At 49.7% G+C, this 22842-nt stretch overlaps 3 protein-coding genes across 6 annotated transcripts in view; 1 reads left to right on the top strand and 2 right to left on the bottom strand.

Moving 5' to 3' along the window:
- Positions 1–2788: 2788 nt before the first annotated feature.
- LOC122393327 (TGF-beta receptor type-1-like) lies at positions 2789–10724 on the bottom strand (the record flags this gene model as incomplete). Its single annotated transcript, XM_043389251.1, has 4 exons — positions 10702–10724; positions 6603–6761; positions 5328–5451; positions 2789–2943 (listed from the first exon to the last, which is right to left on the bottom strand). Coding segments are annotated over exons 2-4 (343 nt in total), but the record flags the coding sequence as incomplete, so codon positions are not given.
- Positions 10725–11847: 1123 nt separating this feature from the next.
- On the top strand, positions 11848–16454 carry LOC122393328 (transcriptional repressor p66-alpha-like). Of its 3 annotated transcripts, none has more exons than XM_043389254.1 (2): positions 11848–12075; positions 13748–16454. In XM_043389254.1, exon 2 carries the CDS (start codon positions 13816–13818, stop codon positions 15703–15705), a length of 1890 nt encoding a protein of 629 aa, XP_043245189.1. In that variant the 5' UTR covers positions 11848–12075; positions 13748–13815; the 3' UTR covers positions 15706–16454. The 3 variants fall into 3 exon arrangements, with proteins under 3 accessions (XP_043245189.1, XP_043245188.1, XP_043245187.1); XM_043389253.1 differs by having other exon boundaries at positions 11994–12026; XM_043389252.1 differs by lacking the exon at positions 11848–12075 and adding an exon at positions 13351–13392.
- Positions 16455–18269: 1815 nt separating this feature from the next.
- LOC122393329 (homeotic protein spalt-major-like) overlaps positions 18270–22842 on the bottom strand; it is a 59613-nt gene continuing 55040 nt past the window's right edge. Inside the window, exons 3-6 of one of the 2 annotated variants that reach the window (XR_006258678.1) lie at positions 22640–22738; positions 20623–20800; positions 19937–20128; positions 18270–19615 (exon numbers count right to left, since the gene is read on the bottom strand). Coding sequence is in view for 1 of the 2 variants with exons in the window: in XM_043389255.1 (XP_043245190.1) it covers positions 19608–19615; positions 19937–20128; positions 20623–20800; positions 22640–22776 (515 nt within the window). In the remaining variant the exon portion in view is untranslated. Of the gene's footprint in view, positions 19616–19936; positions 20129–20622; positions 20801–22639; positions 22777–22842 lie in introns of both variants that reach the window. The other variant, XM_043389255.1, reaches the window with a different exon arrangement.

Here is a 22842-nt window from a genome sequence, read left to right as displayed (position 1 = left end):
AGAGAGAGAGAGAGAGGATGAGAGAGGAGAGAGCGAGAGAGAGGAGAGAGGAGAGAGAGAGGAGGAGAGGGAGAGAGAGAGAGAGAGAGAGAGAGAGAGAGAGAGAGAGAGAGAGAGAGAGAGAGAGAGAGAGAGAGAGAGAGAGAGAGAGAGAGAGTTCGCCAAACGGAGCGCCAACAGCCCAGGCGGCGGGTTCGCGGCCCGCTCAGCACGGACGCCTATGACCAACCATGCACCACTGCACCCCGGTCCGCGGTCCCTCCACCCGCCGGCCGGCGGGCCAGTTCCGGGAGGCGGCAGACGGCCCGGTCCGACCCGTGTCCGTGACCAGTCCGTGCCGCCGTGAGCCGCCCGCCCTGCAGACGCCCCGGCCTGCCGCGCTGGACCGACCAAATCGTGCCGGGGACCGCCTCCCCTACCCCGCTGATGGGGGAGGGGCGGGCAGCAGGGGCGGCCGCTCGCGAGCTACCCACGCTAGGCAGTGTCGAACTGGAGAAGAACGCTGCTCAAACCGATACAACAGCGTGGTGGTTTGGCAAGCTACGTACATACTGTCCCGACATTGCCTTCAAATATATAAACGGTAGATGCGGCAGATGGACTGTCCTTGGTGAAGTATAAACGGTAGACGTCGCTAGCCAGACTGCACTAGCAATTCGTGCAACTTTATAAATGGCCCATCAACCCGCAGAAAAAATGACATGGAAACAATTCAGCAGGCAAATGTTACAGCAGGAAATAGCCAGAATCACTGCGGTAAGCAGAGACCAATAAACTACACTCAATGGCTATTCAATCTCATCTTATTGCGCCGAGTGCAGACGGTTGGCTGCCCACGGGTGACCTTGGCCGACCGTGGGGCCCCTGAGTAGCACGCGACACGATTACTGGCTCATGCACCATCTAAATACTGCGCCGGCCAGTGGCAAACACGACACGGCAAACTGAATGGGCGTCAGTACTGCATTGGGCTGAGTGAATTTCGTTAATCGTGTGATTTTGTAGCGGCTGAACAGTGAGCACTGAGCAGCATCCATATTTTAAGTCTTTGAAACTGTCCAGGTATATTAGCAGTAAAGCACGTTTCCCAAGAGTCACGCATTATAAATCAAGATAAATGATCGGGCTGGTTTTGTGACATCAAACCGCCTCACTAATGACGGGAAACACATTCCATCTGCCGCCATTAGTCGTGAAACTGACCGCAGATACACTAGCGTGCGGCGGTGCGACGGGCTGGGAGTGGGCAGTGGGCACCCGGGCCGGACCATAGCCAATACAGACAGATAACGAATAAGCTCCCCCCAACTGAATCAAGCCAGGAATACAGTCGACACAAGCAGGCAGGTATCGAATCCAGCGACCCCTGGCCCGACATAGACACAGACAGGTATCGAATCCAGCGACCACCGACCCGACGTAGACAGACGGGTATCGAATCCAGCGACCACCGACTCGACACAGACACAGACACAGACACAGACGGGTATCGAATCCAGCGACCACCGACTCGACACAGACACAGACGGGTATCGAATCCAGCGACCACCGACTCGACACAGACACAGACTACCCGGTGGTCGAATCCAGCGACCACCGGCTCGACACAGACACAGACACAGACAGTCAGACAGGCATCGAATCCAGCGACCCGTGCCCGCTACCTGACTGCGGCTGTAACCAGGCGGCTGGGGACAGGGCCCAGCCGACACCGCTCAACCGAGCGCTAACGTTGGGAAACGGTGACCGGACGCCCACGGGCAAACGCCCCCATCCCGGCACCCTCGGGCAGCAACCCGTTTCCGGCGCCCACGGGGACGCCCCCAATTTTGGCGCCCCCGCCCCCCCGTTCCAGCGCCCAGATACACCCTCTATGCCCACACCCAGGTAAGCCTGGTAAGAGTAACTCCACCGCGAGCGGCAGCGGCGGCCGCGCCCCGCGCCCGCTCCGAACGCTAATGGTCCAATACAAGGCCGACGCCGGCATTACCCAGCACAATGGCGGCGGTAATACAGCGATGTTGGTTTATGACATCCGATATGGCTGGCCAGACAGGTCCTCCGATGGCCAAGGACGGCCCAGGCAACCAAGCGGACTGCATATGCAAGCATCCTATGAGAATAGGTACTTTATCACAAGAGTCTTATCATTTTCAATCTTCATGGACTATATTTCTATTACAATTTGCATACTGTGTATTGCAAATATGAATACTGATGCAGGGATGTCAGACCTTGGGCGCATCTCAGTCCTCAGGTTGGCATATTAAGACAGCATCCCGGCCTGTCTGCACATAGCCCATCCCTCTACCCCGAGTGTTGGCCATGCGTATGACGTCACCATGACGTCAGCCCCTCTCCCACGGCGGCACGGGAGGCATCGGTCACAGCTCAAGGGGGAGGGGCGGGGTCAGCTCTCATCCATGCTTATCCCAGTATAAACAGCGGAGTGCTGGGGACGAGCTCTAGGACAGGCGGTCTGTACATACAGCGCGGCACGGCTGCAGGGGAGGCCAGGGAGGGAGGTACTCCGCCGGGAGCTAACGCTGGCAGCCGTGGCGGAGGCAGTGCAGAGATTTGGAGGCCGCGGGGGACACAGGAGATTACCGGGCTGCTTCAAGAGATCGTTGTGCAGATTACCATCGAAACGGAACAGAGGTCAACGAGTACATAATCTGTGATGGATTCGATGAGGCTCGGCATTTCGCGAGCGCAACCACCAAATCTCTGCACAGGGGCCGCGGCGCGGTGGGCTGCGGGGCGGGCGGCGGCGCGTGACGGAACCCACCTATGGTATGAACCTCGTGCAGCTGCGGTTGCAGACGCAGGTTGCAGCGGACGCCGTCGTTGCAGCACGCGCTGGCGTACGTCTTATTGTTACGCTCGATGCCGTGGCACACGATCGGGTTGTCGCGCGGCGTCAGCATCACACGCGACAGGCACCTAGCGGCAGGGGCAGCGTTAGACGGGTGGCCAGCGGCGCCGCCGGCGGCTGTTAGAACAGTCACACGCACACACACGGGGTGCAGGCAGGCATGCTGACAAACAGGCAGCCAGATGGACGATCAGTCAACTCAGTTCGACAGGCAGAGGATACCAGGCACAGAGCTCACGGCGGACCGGCCATTCATACAGCCATGTTCAGACCAGAGCGAATTTGACAGCCCCTCACCTGAGCCCGTACGTTTTCTGTCGGCAGATGCGCTCAGCTAGGTACCTAAGAGCCTTAGTCGAACCCGCGGTAGACGGCCGGAGCTTCAGGGTCAGGTTGCCACACAGGTAAAGCAGCGACCAGAAACCAAGCCAGTTACCTCTCATCTTTCCGCTCAATATCCTAAGCCTTGGGTACTCTAAGCTTCTATGGAAACGGAACATCTTGGAATCTAGAGCTATCGCATCAGCTGTTTATCAGGGAACTTTATATGGTCTTCACGGCGGTATTGAAGAGGACTTTATCCCAGTTCCTTCTCACTGAAGAGATCGCATCGAGTGGACTACCGATATATGACAAAAAAAGAGAAAACCGATCGGGCAATATCTCAGGGGTCCTCCTTAGGAAGAGTCTCTGAGTTTTACCCTTTGTCCAGCACACGTGCAGTGCCGAGTGGGGCTTCCTCACCAGCCCGCCCCAGGGATCAGTAGCCGAGGCACCGCCACGGGCGGCACTCACACGAGCGGAGACTGCCAACGACTTTAGATGATAATGTGATTACAAGCCCTCTCAGTGGCGTCCTCGCCGTGCCGTCTCGACCATTGGGCCGGCGGAGTGCTGTGATTGCTATCGGCAGTCAGGAAATCGCATCCACGAGCCTATGAACATATATCAACCTCGCTAGAATCAATCCCTCGCACCTTGGCATGAGCGATTAATACGAACAATATTTGTATTTGAATAGGCTCTTGCATGCGATTTTCTAACTACGGAAAGAGTCTGTTTCAGCCTTGGTGACCGCAGAGCGGACGAAAGTACGGTTAGAAACGCTACGTTAGACGGTCCAGTCGCATACCATGAGTGGCCAGACCATGACAACGAGCAAAGCCAGCGGAACACTCTTGACAGCACGAAAACAAAGGGAGTCCCCTAGAATTGGACCCAACATAGGATATTACGCGACAGTTACAAATACAATCGAAACGATCATAACGGGACTGGAACGAAAAGCGAACAAACATGCAGAGCTTTTAAATGTAGGAGAAATCAGCGCTTGTGCCAGAACAGTGGAAAACACCACAAGGACTAAGCGATGGGAAGCTAGGTAAGTATGTACCTCTGGCAAACAGCAAAGAGATCGACTATAGGATGGACACGCGACAGATATCGAGAACTACAGGGCGTGGGCGAACGCTGGAACCAAGCAACAGGAAAACGAAATCGACTGCTCAGAGATGGGTGTCAAAGGCTCACATTAGCGGGAAACTCGGGACGGGCCGCTATCAGATACAGACAACAGCAAACGCCGAGTCGCAGACAGCCGCTATGACACAAAGTGAACGAAACAACAAGGAAGAAAGTTGTTACAGACAGGAGCTAACGAAGTCATTAAGCTAATAGGTACAGCCCTCTGCAGACTGCGTGGTAGGTATTCCTTTTTCGACAAAACCGATAATAACTCAAAGGTTATGTTATCAGTCGGTCGGAACTCACTGCAAATAGATGCGCCATGCTCCACTCCTTCGATTAGGTTTATCAATAAACAAAGTTTACGCCTTGTGTGGCGACAAAATGCAAAAGTTTGTTTTGGGGGCAAATATAAACTTTCGGGTTTAATTGCCGAACTAGATGAAAAATGGATACGGTGATGATGCCAATCTAAGGGGCGGGGTCTAGCGCGTCTTGCTGTTACGATTTCCGAATGACCGATAGCATAGTATTCGCGTTATTCTCATTTTGTCGAAAAAAGAATACCTACCACGCAGTTTGCAGAGGGCTGTACAAGTGTACATCATCGTTGTGCTTTTCACAACACGCAAAGGGCTAAAAATCAAACTGCATAGGCCGGTCAGCAGTAACTTATGCGTGACAAGCCTTTTATCGTATACATAACGTTCCTGACAAAATGCACGATAGTCCGGCAAAAATATAAATCAACTGATGGAACACCGTAATATGCTCAGAAAAGGAGTTAGGAATGCAAGAAAAGAAGTCCATTGACAATACCAGCTTTCCAAATAATGGAAATTGTGCAAAATGTATAGCCACCAGCTGATAAATGCTAGACAGAGTGGACCTATACTACCATTAGTGCTTATACATACAACACATTGAAACTTCACCATGGCAGAACTAGCCCAATAGCATGTTGCCAAAACAGACAATTGATACTAACTTGTACTTTTTGGTGATATCTTGCGACTGGGGGTTTTTGCGCTCCACTGAGGTGAAGCACATGCCGTCCGTCTCGCAGGTGCCATTCTGAGAACCATGACACTCGCTGCACTCGCATATGAGACCTGCGGCAGGAAGACAGGACAGATGGTCAGTGAGTGGCCACCGACATAACTATACATGCAGCAGGCCAGTTGTAGGTGGTGGGCCGCACTGGAACACTGTAAATATTTTATCTGAAAGGATCGAAAGCCCACAAAGTAATAAATCCCTCCCAGCCTTGCACCTTCATTGGAAATTGGATAAAAAGAAATATATCGAGGTGTGTTCTAACTAGTATTTCTATTCAATCAGATGAGATATCAGGGTTATTGTACCTAACAAGATAGGAGCCAACTTTTTCAGCCCCTGAAAGTGGTAAACGCCCAGACTGAAAAACGTGACTTTTGATGAGATCTCGGGCGTGCACGCGGCATCCGCTAGCCTCACTCAGGCGTGCATTTCAAATAACAGGCGTGCAAGGCCCAGGCTCGCAAGAGTGCCATGACAAATCAGGCCGTATATGCCTGGAGAGCTCCTACTCGAAGCTTGCTAATGAAACAAACACCAAATTTGTGGACGGACGTTGTTTAAGTGGCCCAACTACCACACATTTGTGTCAGCGACGCGCTGTTCTTTGGGATCAAATGTGCGACAGTTCACTAGTGTGGACATTACCACGAATTCCGGTATTTCAGTGCAGCTTATATTATACAGGTGACGGGCAGAGGAGCCTCTGTCGAATGGCGTAACTCGGTTGTTTGAGTTTTGTTTGATAATGCTATGCGTGCATTTGGGGAAGGTCGGCTGTGGGCCAGTTCAGGTCAACCAGCACGTGTTCCACCAGTTGTTCTTGGCCAGTATTTACCAACAACATGATGCCTCTGTCCCTATGTCCTAATGTAGTCCCTAAAAGTAGTTCCCTAATCCCCAACTTAATGCCAACTTTGTTATTGGCTACAAAAACTGTTACCCAAATGAATATTAAAAATAAAGTCCACCTTGCTGTGCTTGTGCAAGGCATGTAAGCTTGAACTTGAAACGCCATGTGTCAGGCATTCAAATTATGGCACAGGCATGCACTCCTGCTTGCCAGGAATGCACTCCCATCAGACTGGGCACACCTCAGGCATGCACATGTCACGTTTTGCAGACTGACTGAACCCTAAGCTAACAGAAAACCTCCCCTTTCATGTAGCCTTAAACAGGACACACATAGACAGAAAATTACTCTTACCATAGCAGGTGCCAGCAAGCAGCAATGATGAGATGACTATGGTGTTAATGAAATGTAAGGCCATGGCAAACAGTATGCCATTCACAAAGCAATTGATTATCTTGACTTATTGGCAGGTATTGGCATTCTGCTGTTCTTCAGTGATGACATATCAAAAGCCTGAAAATAAACACACTATCATTATTCAGTAGAAGAACAAACTGTAAGGACTTAGCATAAAACAAGCAGAAATATTCTAGCAGGCATCACAGGTGCTGCCACTCTTTTGTGAAAGGACACTAGATTCACCAGCTCGAGATATTTACACAAGTTTTGCTATAAGTTGCACATCACTAGGTTATAGGTTGTAGGTTAGGAGGCGAGGTAAGATCAGGTTAGATTTTGTTTTATTAGAGACTATTTGATAGGCAAAATGTGTTTAAATGTCTCAATTACCAGGAAATCTAATGACTTCCCAAAGGGATGGAAGCACCAGTGATACCTGCTATAAAATCCATATGCATATGCAACAACACCTGCTATAAAACTTTTTGCATAGCTCATGGTTGGTTGGCTTGGGTTACAGTTTAACACTGTATCCAGTGGACCAAGTGCTAACTGGTATTCTCATGCTGTTCCAAGCTGAAGCAGCCAGGCAGCATCAATGCCACTTGGATTGCCTGGGAATGGAACCTGGATGGCTAAATCCAGAGTGAGAGGCAAGGAATTTAGGTAGGTACCCCATAGACCAGAATAACCCCCTTGCATAGCTCATGATGAACTCATAACTAATCAAATGTTACAATATGTTAAAAAGAAAAGCTAGTTTATCATCTGCATAACATCAGCTAATGGCTACAGTTCCTTTCATGTTGCACCCAGGCCCATGTCACTCCTGTTTTGATGGCATCCTAAGGGGGCCCCAGCCCCCAGGAAAATTGAAATAATGGCAGGTGCGCCACAATCGCTTCCAAGTTACTTGCCAATAGCTGCCATTTTTGAAAATATTGTTTTGAAATTAAAGTAACTAACAATAAAAATATTGGGTTAAAGTATCAAATATTGTAATAACATTGGTTATTGAATCGTTATCTCATAAAAAAACTTACTGAAAAAAATGATTTCTTCATGGTAAAAATTGAAGCTTGATGCATTTTTACTCTGCTTTCCTGCTACTGCAGAGGGTTTTTAAATTGTCTTTATCAATATCTTCAAAACCAGTTATTTCTTAGCATATTGCTGCCCTTTTTTGCAGGGGCGGCGGATTCGGGGGGGCAGGGGGGGGGGGGCAGCTGCCCCCCCTGGCAAAATCGTGGGGGGGCAAAAGTATCTTTTTGCCCCCCCATAATTTGTGACAAAGCTTAGACAAGAAACCATATACCTGATTATTCTGTTCGATCATCTGAAGATGTAACCAGATGCCCATATACATTCATACGTTGCCTTTCTTAAATGGCAAGCGTTCGCGTTCAATTGAAGTTTTCCTCTCTTCAACCTAGTTTTGGAGGCATTATAAGCGTCAACGTGACGCAGCGGCAACCCAGGCCTTCAGTGACCGCTTACAGGGGCGACAGATACGGGGTGGCAGAGGAGGCATCGTCCCCTAACAAACTTTTGGAGGAGGGGCAAACGTATATTCTTGCCCCTCCATAATTTGTGCCCTAAACATGGGGAAAATTTCCATAACCTGATATTGCAGCTATGCGCTCCTACAGTTTGTCCAACGGTGCCTTTTGAATATGTGTAAATGCTAACCATTTCCGCTTTATATCATTTTTTGTCTTTTTAGATTCGATTTAGAGATATTTTAAGTGTGCAAGAGACGCAACTCATACCTTCAGTGGTCGTTTGCCGCTATTTTGTACCTACATAAATGCCAAATCGCAAGCGAGCGGAGACGGAAGGGCTAGCCATTCGCTTGCGGGTAGTTAGGACTGATGAGCGCTCATAATAAGCCACGGTTGTACGCATTGACCACATTGACCAATGCATGGTATGGTATGGCACCCAAAGGCCAGTCATCATAGATCTGCTTTGGGCATTCGGAGGCTTGTGTGGGGCCAGTGTTAAAACTGGATGTCCACAGTTCAGTATCCGCTTTATTTCAGTTTTCACTATTAAAAAAGTAAAAATTAATGTTGGAAACTTTTGAGGGTTAGGGCACTGATCATTAGTGCCCCCCTCCCCCCCTCTGTCTAAAGGCTGGCTATAGAATAAAGAGCATCAAACACGAACAGTAGCGGCGGAACACCTTCAATTAGGGGGGGGGGGGCACTGCCGACTTTTGGTCCCATTCTTTCCATGCAACGCCCATAGGGCTAACGTTAAAATGCCAAAATCAAAGGGGGCACGGTGCCCCGGTGCCCTCCCCGTTCCGCCGCCTATGAACACGAAAGCAAAATCTAAGGCATTTTGGAAAAATGAGTATGCCCCGCAGCGTCGGATAGCTACCACCTTCCAGTGGGTCAAGCCAACGGGGCCCAAGTCTATAATGGCACTTAACGATAGCACTAACCTTGTCTCACATTTCGTTGAAGTCTGTTCCGAATGGTTTCGGCCACAGACTGGCTGCACTAAGGTCGTTTGGTATGTGCAACTGTAATTAAAGCCACCTGAGGCGCCCTGACACCAGGCTGAAGCTGGGTTGGAAATGCTTCGTCTTTGCAGATATCACTGGCCACTGATTCTCGAGTGCCTGAACCGGTAGATGTCGTGGCAAAATTTGGTGTGATAATTTGGACCTCACCGCAGTCAGCACACCCTAAAGCCCTAATAAAGAAACGCCCCGCCCAGAGCTTCTGGATTCCCGTTCCAGTCCACCGTTCCTTCACCTCAGCCCGCCGCCGCGCTCCCTCACCCTCCGTTCCCAGCTTGACGAGCGTTTGGGCCTTAGTTAAGCCTTGCTGTAGGCTTACTGTATAAACCCATCGAGACAGCCCGTCTCGGTGAGCTTATTTGGTGAACTACTGCTTTGGGGAGGGTTTCTGGCGGATCGCTGTCCCAATATGTTTAGATGCGACCGACTGTCTTTGAATGTTTGAGCGGTCTCCTCCCGCTGTGAGCTAGTTTCAGTTGATATCTGTCTCAGAAATACTTTTTAAAGGAAGGTTAAATGGAAATCGAACGTAAAATGAACAGAGGAAATGGTAACGAGCTACCTCATTGCAAAGAATAGCGCGCGCCTACTTCAAAAGGTTTGGCACCGTTCTTCAACATCTGATATGCGATCGGGTTATGGCACAATTTTTCCCATTGGAGCTTTTTTCTAATACAGCAATACGAAAAGCGTTACATCGTCCACTGGCGGATTCAGGGAGCGAGCATTTAAAGCAAATATTTACTCCCCCTCCCCTGGCCCCTGCATCGCCCGAAATAGACAAATATGTTTCCTTATAATAACACTTTTATCAGGATTTTTTTTTTTTGCTGTTCAGCAGTAAGTCCGTAAGGAATCGAAATCCGAGGAGTTTTTGGATTTTGGACACTTTTTTTGGGGTATGTCCCTTACAGCGTCGAAAACGCCTTTCTGGATCCGCCTATGACATCATCTCGACTGGGATCTTGCCCCCCCACGCCAAAATCGAATCCGCCGCCACTGCTTTTTTGTCGCTAGAATGATAAAATTAGTTGGGCTTTCCATTGACATCAATGGTTGGGCGGTATTTGTAGAGTGCCATCAATGATCTTCAAATGAAAATAGTCATTTTCATGTTGGAAAGGAATGGAGTACCCCTTGCGAGCATCAGGGGGACGTCACTCAGGATGTCTCTGATTTGGATTAGTCGGCAGGGGAGTGACCGTACCTTCTATATCAAAGATGGTCTTCGTTGTACCAAATGATTGACAGTGGTGTTATGCATTGCTTGTTGCGGGGTACCTACCTATGCACTTTTATCGATGACTAGGGTTTACTTCAACTTAGGTACTTGTACTACAACAAACAAATTTGCCACCGAATACCAATGGCTATAGTTTGTTTTAATGCTATGGCGAAATTAAAGTAAAGATTCAAATTATTTCAAATGATTAATTTCCTGATACACCACTGACCACAGTGTCCTAGTCAATGCCAATCACACACCCACGGGTACTACAAAACACACACACACCCCACACACACCCCATCCCCTCCTCTCTACCTCTGAATAATATTTACAACACTCATCTGCCTCGATTTCACATCAAGTGCGTACAGTTCGCTACCAAACAAATAATGCCATACCTACCCCAAGCTGGTTTATCACGTGACTTCTTCGAGTAAGTTTTGCTGAATTGGAAAGTTAGATTTTAAATTTTCAAATCAAAGTACATTAAATAAATCAAAAACTATTTTAAACCGTGTTCTCACTGCAAAAACAGCGTGATTTTAAAAATATTTCAAAAAATTGAAACTTCAGACAAATGTCACAGACAGCAAGCGTGAGCAAATAGGTGGTCATCCGCCAGACATATTTGTACACCAAACATTCTCAACTGTCTGAAAAATGTCTGAAAATGCTTGAAAACTGAAAAGGTTGTTGAAATTTGAATGTAACACTTAATAGTAATTTCTCTCGTTGTTTTCGGAATGAGAGAGGCAATGAACTTCAAACTGGAACAAAAAGTGTCATGACGATTCGTCAATGAATGACGAATCGTCATTCGACGGCAGGGATCATCGAGATGGAGTCGGAGTCCGGAGTCGACAATTCTGCCCGGAATCGATGTCGGAGTTGGTTTTTTGAAATTGGTGTCGGAGTCACCGAAAATGAATCGACTCCGCAGAGCTCCGCAACTCGCGTTTGAACTTTGCCAAGGCGCCCGGCGAGCCGTAATCCGTCGCCGTAATCGGCATAGGTACTGGTACACAGGGGCGTCGACACCGGTCCGACTTTTCCGACTAGTCGGACCACTTTTTCGACTAGGCGGTGCCCTGCTGTGGCTCGCGGGGGCCCCTGCTGCAGACCGCGGGGGCCCTACTGCGGCTCGGGGGGCCCTGCTAGAGACCGCGGGGGCCCTGCTGCGCCTCGACACCTGGGGGCCCCCACCGGTGGGGGCCCCCCGAGAAAAAGTCGGACCAGTTTTCCTTACGCGTCGACGCCCCTGCTGGTACATACATACATACATACATACATACATACATACATACATACATACATACATACATACATACATACATTGCGCGTCGTGCTACGATTTGACAACCGAATCGTAGCGTTTCTTCTCATTCTTTTGTAAATATCTCTAGAAGTGTACCGTTTGTCGCTAGGACAACGTAAAGAAAGCTATAGTGGTGAAAACACAAAGGAAAATTAATTTTAGCTTTTGTATCCCAATTATCTAAAATTCAATCATTTAAAATTAATTTTGTTTTGTCAGTCCTTTCGTTTTCATCAAAAAATAAAGTTTTATCAAAAAATAATTTTGTTCTTCACTATATAGCGGTAGTTTTTGCGGCGTCGAATGGTGTGTTTTGTTGTTGAATTCCGTAGGGTTTTATTATTAACATTTGAGGGTATGTGGTTTGTATTTTTTTCTTTTTAGCTTGTTTTCAAACATTATTGAGACTTGCACAGTATCTATACTTTGATAATGACTGTTTGGTTTATTTGGGTTTTAACACCAGGGCCAGGGGTAATGTGTCATATTGTTATGTGACTTTGACTTCTACAACAAGGGATTTTGCATGATTTGTGATCTTAATTGACTGATTTGCAGATAATTTATTTTCTTACAGATCACCTTGACATCCTGCCATAATTTTTTTAGACAAGTTCTGTGCACCATCGGTGCCTACTAGTCAATAAGTTTTACGTAAGCCACGGGTTTTTATGAGATGACAGATTGACACTGGCGTTTAAGCTCAACTGTTTTGATCAAAGTTAAAAACATCACCACTGAGTGGAATTCAAGATCTTAACCTATCAAAACTCAAAAGACAAATAGATTCTCTACAGTCACTTAAATTCTACTCTGTTGATAGTATAAAACATGGAAACTCAGAGAAATCCTAAAAAAGATGATTTCTTTGGTATATGCCAAATTAAACAAACTCTTGACATTCGGTTCTCCTGCAAGTCCTGCATGATATATGCTGCTATTTAAGTATAAGCATTTGATATAATTATTTATACTAGGTATAAATATAAGTATACCTATGTGCTACACTACAGCACTGCCAACATATTGCCAATTCAATGTTTCTGCAGTGCTGAATACCTATGAATGAGTTGTGATTTCAGCATTACAACACCAGAGGAAAATGCATCAAAATTTCATGAAATGGTATCCAATAAAGTCTCCCTAAAAACTAAACAAAGTTCAACCTAATAAAGCAGCTTACAAGCTGCAAGACTCTAGCATGCAACCTTCTAACCAAGAGCCTACCTTCCTAGGGTACCTACAACATACAGCCTACTTAAAAGTTGAAGGTGCTGTACAGCCTACCTACCTAACCTGTAGCCTTCAGTACTGATAAATTCTGCTGCATTTTAGTTTAGTTTCATCTTGCCTTTTAGTGTAGGTACATACCTGCCACATGATGTGTTGTTACAACATGATATTGTCTGCACCATTGCTAATCTATGTTAAGACTTGCACTGTAAATTAATAGCTTTTTTGTAAAACATTTAATGGTTAAACCTTAATTGTATTACAATTAACTAAGTATAAAGAAGTTAGTAAATACGTACCTATAATTAAATATACAAGCTTGAATATTTTATATCAACCATCCATTAAATACATACTGTATTACAGCTGAATGTGTACCACTATACCTTCAATTTTTTCAGGCTGAAGTCTCTGCAGATCCTTACCAAGAAGCTCCAGGGTATGGCAAATTATCATTAATTTACCAAACCTAAGATGCTTATGAGATTTAAAGACTACAATGAACTTGAAAACTGTGTTAGATAGAATGGAGTTATTCAGTTATTGGATGTCATTGGTTTGGTACCAACTTAACTTCTGCATAAATGCTTGCTTCCATTCCCTGCATTATGTGCTGAATCCCTGAATCCCTGAATCTTGGTCATGTTACAGCTAAAACCAACGCTATGCCCGTCTTCTGGCCCGATGTGACTCATCTCTGGTGTCTGACCCAGTATATCACGACCCCTGTGTCTGCCCTTACATGCTACGTCTCAAGGTCTTTCCTGACGCGATTTGTCCCTGCTCTGCTCCAGGGTGACCCAGACGCCGACACCGGTGGCCCAGGAGGCCGGCTGAACTGACGGCGCAGCCGGCAGGCGCCATGGACCTGAGCGTGAAGAGAGACCCCGCCTCCAAGGTGGGCGAGGCGATCATGGACCTCTCTAGCCGGGGTATCACCGTCACCAGGATGGGCGAGGGCGGTGGGGATGGTAAGCGCCCGGCGCCGGCTGCCGACGGACGCCGCTCGCTGCGGCCGCGGACCGAGAAAAACTACACGGAGGCCACCGAGATGGTGGTGGTCGAGGAGTCGGACGACGATGACGTGGAGAAGCCGCTGCCGCCCATCAAGGAGCTGTCGCCGGCCGAGCTGGCCGAGAAGATGGAGCTGATCCGCCGCTTCCGGGAGGAGCTGCGCAATGAGGAGAGCAAGCTGGTGCTACTGAAGCGAGTGCGGCAGGTACAGGCCAAGGAGAACGTGGCGGCCACACCGCCGCTCAAGACACCGCCGGCGGCTAAGACAGCCAAGACGGCGACCACACCCGGCTTTACCCCTCCGCCGAGCGTCACCATGCTGGTGAAGAGCTCCAGCGGCAGCACCAAGTCGAGCTCGCGCGGTGGCGTCACCAGCGGCAACTCCGGCACCAGCTCTGTGTCGGTGATCCCGACGGGCCGCGGCGCCAGCGCGCACACCACCCTCTCCAGTCTGATGGCCGCGCAGCACGGGCTGCTTAAGAGCCAGGCCGGCTCGCCGCACGCCCAGTTCGCTGGAGCGTACGGCTCGTACCCGCTCACCCCCGAGGTAGAGATCCGACGCGACTCGGCGGCGCACCGGGCACCCGAGCCGGCCCACCACCGTGTGCCCGAACAGACCCCCGAGCAGCGTCAACAGGTGGCCAAGCTGGCGCTGCGGAAACAGCTGGAGAAGACGCTGCTGCAGATCCCGCCGCCCAAGCCGCCGCCGCCCGAGATGGGCTTCATTCCGAGCGGCACCAATACGCCGTTTGTCTACCTGCTTGGTCTGGAAAAGGTTGTGGATTTCATCAAGTCTGAAAATCCGGACACGACCAATTGGGAGAACTTCTCGTGCAGCCAGTGCCGGCGCGACTTTACCACTGTCTGGAAATGGGACCGAAACCGGCCTGGCCGAGTAACCTGCGAGGAATGCGTCACCAGCAACATCAAGAAGAAGCTGAAGGCCGAGCATACCAGTCGCCTCAAGACGGCATTCGTGAAGGCACTCCAACAAGAACAGGAGATTGAGCAGCAGTTAGCCAAAATGGCGGCTGCCTCCCCGGCGCCGTCCAGCGCCTCCACTCCTATGCCGCCCACTCCTGAGACTACCATCACTCCGATCCCGGCCAAACGCGAGCGCGACTCGCACCACCGCGACTCTCACCACGGCCGTGACTCTCACCACTCGTCCCACAGCTCGCGAGACGGTCACCACTCGTCACACAGCAGTCGCGACGCGCACCACTCGGCTCGTGAGGCGCACCACTCTGCTCGCAGCTCACCACACACCGGCCGAGACGCGTACCACGCGCGGGAGGCACACCAGCCGCGCGAGGCCCACCACTCGCGTACGTCTAGTGCCAACAAGCTGGCCGCCGCTGAGGCTGAGTATCTAAAGAAGTTCTCCGACCCCAAGTACGCCTCGGCGCTGATGAACCCGATGATGATGGCGGCGGCCATGAACCAGTCGGCTGCGGCGCTGGCGGCTCAGCAGCAGATGCTCCGTCTGCCCGGCGCGCACGGCCAGGCAGCGCTGCAGCATATGCTCGGGCAGCTCAACCCCATCATGTACTCGTACCAGCTGGCGATGGCGCAGGCAGCCCAGGCAGGCGGCGCGGCGGCCGGCGGCAGCAGCAGCAGCAGCGGCTCCTCCAAGACCACGCAGTCGCTGGCAGACATCCAGCGGCAGTATCTACTGGACATGCTGCCGGCACAGGCGCTGCCGCCAGGCTGGGGCGGCTCGTCCAGCAAGAAGTAGCCGCCGCTGCCACCCTCGCCACTCGGCTGGTACAAAGACGACACGCCTGCGGACAAGCCTGCGCTCGGTGAGTAACAGCATGAGCTGGCGTGTAAACAGGCGAGCTCAGCAGATAGACTGGTGTTGATGTGTGCTCGGGACACCGCAGTGGTTGTTCTGAGGTCTGTCAGCGGGACAGGCAGTATCGCGGTGACGCCGCTCCGTGATGAACTGAGAGGACAGGAGCCGGGCCGGGCCGCCGACCGGTCCGGACACCACAGCTCCATCCATACCCGGTACTGGCGCGCCGCCGCCGTAGCCAATCATGTCGGCCGTATCTCATCCCATGTGCTGCGGTGATCTTCAAGATATCGCGCGGATAGCGTTGTGTGGGGCCACGCCGCCCGCCCCGGCGGTTCGCCGCTGCGGTCAATCCAAAATCAGACATCTATTTATGTATTTGCCGTTGCCTACAGCTGCTTTTGCACGATAATGGTGTCCTGGGGACGGGTGGGGGCGGGCCTGTCGTTCTATCTCGCGCGCGCGCGCGCGTTCGCTCGTTTGTAGCCGGTTTTCTAAACAGTAGCGGCGTCGACGTGTCTGCGTGGCGCGTCTCATGTGTGCGTGAGTTTGTACGTTTCCGCACTGAGTGCTCGGTTCATTGATAGCCCGTCGGGGGAGGTGGCGGGCGCGGGGTGCGCTGCGCGCTCGCCGGCCGTGCCCCGGCGCGCTGTCCCCGTCACGTGTCCACAATAAATGGCGTCTGTCCAGCGCGGCGTGTCTCGCGGGGCGCTGGGCTGGGCTAGAATGACACGATGATTAGAAGTGGTTCGCACACCGCTGGACGAGTAGCGTATATTTTTATTCCGTTTTGCCCTCTGAACTAATTAGTGGCACGGTTTCCGGCCTAGATGCTGACTGCTTAACTAATATGCTAGAAATTTGTAACCACGATAAATCTGTTCCGCATTGTTCGGCAGACGGATCTCGTTTTGCATTCTCTCTTGAAGGTTTGCGTTCTCTCGAGCACTGCCAGCTGTTGCTTTTCACCCGTTACTGCTCTTTCAGAGCGCTCAAAGTGCGGTGTAGCTTCATCTGACCACTCCACCTACTTTCCACTTCCGTCCGACCAGTTCTTAACCCGCGCCCCGTAGGGCTACCGGCGGACCCTACCACCCGTAGGGGGGGGGGGGGCCGTATCGGCCCCCCCCTAAGATCTCGGAAAGTTACCGGCCGATTTTCAAAATTCAAACGGCGTTCGATAGCCCCACCCGGGAACTACCTTGTGACCAAATTTCATTGACCTAGGTCAAACCGATGACGTCACAGGTCAGGTCAAAGGTCAGATTTTCACCGTTCACAGGCAATTCAAGAAATGTGCTGTGAAAGCGAGTAAATTGGTAATTTATTGAAAACCATCGATGGTACATTGTTCGTCAAACACATACTTTGCTATCTGAGGTCACTGATACCAGGTCAGGTCACAGCGAGGTCAGGTCACCGGGGGTCACAATATGAATGTGTCGTGTGATACATGTTTTATGGTCCATTTTACATGACAAATGCGATTATGTGGGTTAGGCAGCCTTTGGGGCCAGCCTAGGTCACGTTTTTGTGAAGGTCAGGTCAAGGTCAGGTCAAATTAGGTCAAATTTCAAAGTTGATATTTTTGCATAAAATGGGTATCGATTCGATGCAGCTCGTCACGGGGAGTCTAATGGTGGTCTTCCTTTTGCTCTACGAGTTCTAGAATTGCCAAAAATTGAGTTTGAAAATTTGACGTCATCATTTTTGAACAGTTTTTTTCGCTATAACTTGGCCAAAAAACGAGGTATCGATCTGAAATTTGGTATGTAGATAGAAGACGGTAGGCACTATCACATATATTCCGGTTTTTTCGAAACTCAAAAAACTTTTTGGATTTTTTGGCGAATATATCCAAAAAAAATGCTTTTTTGATTTTTGGGGGTCAAAACTCAAAAATTTCAAAAATTCGAGATAGCAGTTTTGTAGCCCTGTCAATTTTACACCTTTTATGTCTTGATCATTTTTCTGTATCTTCAAAGCTGTAGTCCTGACAGGTCTTCTCGCGAAGGTCTTTTTTCGGTCGAAAATGACAGAACATGACGTCACTCTGACGTCATTTGTGGCCAACCTGTCTTAGCCTCTGGAAAAATTTTTGGTCACAATGTGTAACATTGATGCCCGGAGGGGTTCTGAAAGTTTGGTGGCGATATCTCCAGCCGTTTAGGAGATATCGACCGAAAAGGACAGGGAGGGGCCGTTTCGGCCCCCCCCCCTACGGGGCGCGGGTTAAGTTATTTTTTTTTTTCATTGGGATAAATAGGTACTCCACGTAAACACATCTTGTCAGTACAGTTGAGCCTATCTGTCCGACCGCTATTGTGTTCACAACTTCGTGAAATGAAAATTTCACGGGATTCAGAAGAGATGATGTCGCATAAACACCACGACCATGCTGTGTGCACCGGTATCGCTGCCATCTGGTGACCGTAGTACCAACTACAGCTGATTAGCTCTGTCCTCTGATCTTGTGGCCCCACCCGCCTTCCAAAGTCCGAAGCCTCGTGCGATATTGGTCAAGTTTATTTGAAAAACATGTCACTACAGCACACTGAAGGGGTTCGAATCCAAAAGTTGGCGTATCCATAAGGTATTTACACACTAGGGTCGAAGTGGGGGTCGCATTGGAGTGGCGAGCGAAGCCGTTCCATCCGGTAGGGCGCTCCGCGCTGACCGCGGAGCTCTGGGGGGCACCCGGGTCACCCCTGTGCGGGGGGTAATCCCCAGCGAACTGTCTGTGATACAACCTATCCCACCGACGGCTAATGGAATGATTTTGCGCCAGATCTTGTCTATATATCACAGAACATTTATCCAGATTCGACAGTAAGCAGCATGGAAAGTGGACAGAAATAAATTAGATACGATAACTGGTAATCTGGGATAGTTAAAACGAGTGATCCAGTTTGGATCGCAACTCATCGTTGGAACTCATTTCTTCTCTGAACTCATAATGCCAACCTGGACTTAATTGCATAATACCGTAATACGCGTCACAGATCAGAAAACAGAGTAGACATAGACCCCGTGAACAGGCCAGAAGCCAGCGACTTGCGTGCCGTTTGCGGGGCCAGCGGAACAGTTTGGTAATGACAAGGTGGCCGCTGTGGCGGCTGAGGTGCTGCTGCTCACCCACAAAACGTGGCATATACGGGTGCTCAAATAAATACACGGGCGCGCGCAGACAATGGTACCGCTGGCGTTGCCACCGGTATGATACATGTAACAACAACAACCAGCAACAACGACACACGCCCAACACTGCCACAGGGGCTAACGACCCGCCGGCGCCGCGGGCAAGGGACCAACTCTGTATTTACAAACATCCACACAAACACACACATAGACACCGACAGACCGTTCTCACAGCGACAACATTCACCTGCCGGCACTCGGCATAGAAGCGAACACAGGCGGCCACAAAGCGAACTAACACTTCCTCATAGTTTTATAGATGACGCGCCAGTAAGCAAATGCATCGCGCGAGCTGTATAGATGACGCTCGCGTAGCTTTGCCTCCCAGTTGAGGCGGAACGGTCCACAACGAGAGTCGCCTTTCCGCACGCCAGTTTCAATAAGCGTGACTCGAGTGCGTCTCTCGTTGACTTCGCGCCAGTCTTTGGACACGAGGGTTACAGCGGCGCGTGTCTTGTTTGCTCTCTCTCTCTCTCTCTCTCTCCCTAGCTCTCGACTAGCATGTGTAGGAACAGCGGCGTCCAGGGCGCCCGCAGCGCCACCTAGGCTGGACACCGCACGGTAGGCGCCGGACGTCACACCAACTTGTCCTAGAGTGATATGTGTTGCAACATTATTCCAGATAGACACGGCTTGAACTAGCCTCAAAGCCCTGCAACAAGAAACGCCAGTCATTGTTTGCGGTTACTGAGCACAGCATTGTTAGGTATAGAGCTTTTGAAAAGGCATGGTACCTAATACCTAATCGTAAACTAATGGGTAAGTTGACATATACATACTTATCGAACAGAAAATGCCATACTTGACAATGAGCCTTGATATCGTATATACATTGATTATGGAGACAATTAGTAACCAGCGTGACCCTCAGAGCAAATTATATCCGCAAATACTCTGGTACCCTTGCCCCATCGCCATCTGTCCAGTTCTTTGCGATTGATGCTGCCACCTATGAGCCTCTGTGAGCACTAACCTTCAGTGACGGCTCGAGGCGGTCCGCTGAGGTGAAGTGGCGCGGGTGAGGAGGTCATCATGTCATCCAGCGCCGTCGGCAGCGGACCCGGAGGCGGAGCCAGGTCCGGAGCTAGGCCCGGAGCCAGGCCCGGAGCCGGAGCCGGGGCCGGCGGCAGCGGAGGAGATGACGACCCCCAGCGCTCCCGGTCATCTGTGGGTCACGAAACAGGGACGGGGTCAGATGCGGGACGGGACGGGAGCGGACAGATAGGGGACGGAACACCAGGTGACAGTCAGGTAGGGGGCAACAAATAACGGGGCAGAATGGACATACAACACCCCAGGCCCGTAATTGGTGTTAGCTCTGAACACTAGGTCCGCGATCGTTTATACGACACATTAGCTGACAGATCATTTATATTCGTGAAGAACATGAAGAACGTGAAGTTAAGAAGCTCCAAGTAACCGTACAGAGATACGGATGGTCAAGTTCATGTCAACTAGACCTATAACTAATTATTACCGGCATATATGTATAGTGCGTAAATGAAACAGTTTTGCGCTGAACACCACTAATCACTGCGCTCTGCTCTGCTCACTAGTTGAGGAGCTAGAGAGAGCAGTACTCCCCAGAGCTCACCACTGTTTGTCTCTGAGCTCTGCCGTACTCGCTAGACGAGTCCCTCTCAGCCCCTCCCGTCTCACCTGGTCGCGGGAGAGGCGGCGTCGGCTGCTCGCTGGCCGGCGTCGGCGCCGGCCGGGCTGGTGACCTGCCCTCGGGGCTCGGGGCTCGGGTCGTCTCGCCGTCCGAGCCCGAGCCCGAGCCCGAGCAGGCGCCCGATTCCCTCGGCTTGTGAGTCATCAGGTGCTGCTTCATGTTTCCCTGGGAAAGTGAGAGAAGTGCCAACCGATGATAGAATGTCTAAAACGCTTCGTGTTTAATGGGAAAATATCGGACCTTTGGGTAAGCTTCGCATTTACGTAGTTGTCAAAGCTTAACATGCACCTATATGATGATAAAGTGCGCATCTATTATTACTGAGCAGTCGCAAGGAGTTGCAGCAAAACGTCTGTCACTTTACTGATGGCACTTATGCACCTAGCGGTTATAGGTTATCTATTTTGCGGGTTTTCTAAAAAAAATCAGTCCCTTGGTATGTAGCCAATGGGTGACTATTTTGATTTCTAGTGGACTGACATGTAAAAGGTAAAAAATTTTATATGAAAAAATATAGGCTAAACCGACTTAGATATCCCATAAACTTCTTGTCGGTCAGTTGTACAAAGACCGTTCATTGCCCGTCCATTCTCCACGAAACTCATGCTTTAATAATTTGTCACGCCCATCCACCAGGAAAACATGGCTTGAACCAGCCATCGGACATAGTAAGCTAGCGCCATGAATGTGATGAAAACGTGCATTTAATTGATATCCAAAATGAGTTAATTTATGTTTAAAGAATGTTTTTGTCTCCACATAAGAATAGAGGTACCCGTCCAATTTAAATGGTCATTTAAACGGACAACTATTATTTCCCGTTTATTTTCTTGTGTAAATATTTTCTTATATAATTATATGCCTTCCTAAGACTTACGTACTCTGAAGTTCAGTTGCTCAGTTGAACTTGCCAAAACGGGACGGAAAAAAATATTACGGGTTCTAAGTAAACCATACTAAAAATGTGAGGGGGACCTTTGGGTTGCCAGCAATTGTCGGTCAAAATAAAACAATCGGCATCAGCGAGCTATCATGCAGCTTTATTTCATCAGTGCAGCAATTTTGCTGCAGTAGAGTCGCCTATTATCTTACTTAAACGTGATGAGTGCCTACAACCTATCGACCAACTTATCGTTCCCCGGTGGGTTATTTTATAGCTCTTTGCTTGAAGTTATGAGCTTAGCAAGAAGGAAACAGGATATGGCCGAATTCCCACTGAATATGTAACCGCGCATATCGAACTCGCATTCGGGAGCATGTAAGATATGCTTCCGCAGCGTTTGGAGCGTTGCGTGCTTAATTTCCTGCGATATTCATCGCATACTTTATATGTAGAGAATTGATGGTAAGCATTCGCTTTGGGCACTCGTCTCGCACCTGCTATGATATTAATGAAAGGAATCTAATCAAAGTTTGAAAATGACTTGGACTGCCCGTCTTTCTGCATCCCCAACTTTAAATTCAGTCGTAAAACTTCCCAGATCGTGTGATGGGCAGATTAATACATTTTCGCGTATGGCTGTTCAGCAAAGTTCACGAAACTTTAGCTATAAAATGAAGCTGCCAAACTTGTCGCATACCTGAAAGAAAAGTTTCCACATGGGGATTACAATAAACGACGCACCTTCGATGAGAACATAGACTTTGATAACGACGGCGTGAAGAACAGAACACTATGCAAGTGAAATGGGTGATTAAACTCCACTGCAAGGAAACGTTTGCTCGCCTCTTAAAAGTGAAAATATTGAATATCGTGAAATTCCTGGTATGGTTTTGATGCGACACGTCAATCGGAACCACCAGCATCACTGGTAAGGACGAAAAAGTAGCAACGATGTATTGAGCTCGCCATTTGTGCGAGAATCTCTTTGTTCGAATTTGGGTCCCTTCGTGATGATACGGTAACCACTCAATGTTGTATATACGGGATAGTAGGTATGTGGGACCTGACCTTCGAAGCCTCCTGCTTCGAGTGACCCGAGGGCTGGGTCACTTTTCACTCACCTTTGTACTGAAACCCTTGTCGCAGCGGGGACACTTGAAAGGCCGCTCCTTCGTGTGGCTGCGGTAGTGAATGTCCAAAGCCGACTGGCAGGCGAAAACCTTGAAGCACAGATTGCACGTTGTATTACCTCTCATCACTGTGAACACACCGTCAGAGGTAGCGTCACCGTGCGCCGTCCATCCGCCCTGCTGTCGGAAACTCC

Source organism: Amphibalanus amphitrite, unplaced genomic scaffold (genome assembly GCF_019059575.1).
Source record: "Amphibalanus amphitrite isolate SeventyFive unplaced genomic scaffold, NRLGWU_Aamphi_draft 000530F_arrow, whole genome shotgun sequence".
In the NCBI taxonomy this organism is placed as follows: Eukaryota; Metazoa; Arthropoda; class Thecostraca; order Balanomorpha; family Balanidae; genus Amphibalanus; species Amphibalanus amphitrite.
The sequence above is the reverse complement of the archived record's forward strand: the minus strand, read 5'-3'. Positions and strand labels throughout refer to the sequence as shown.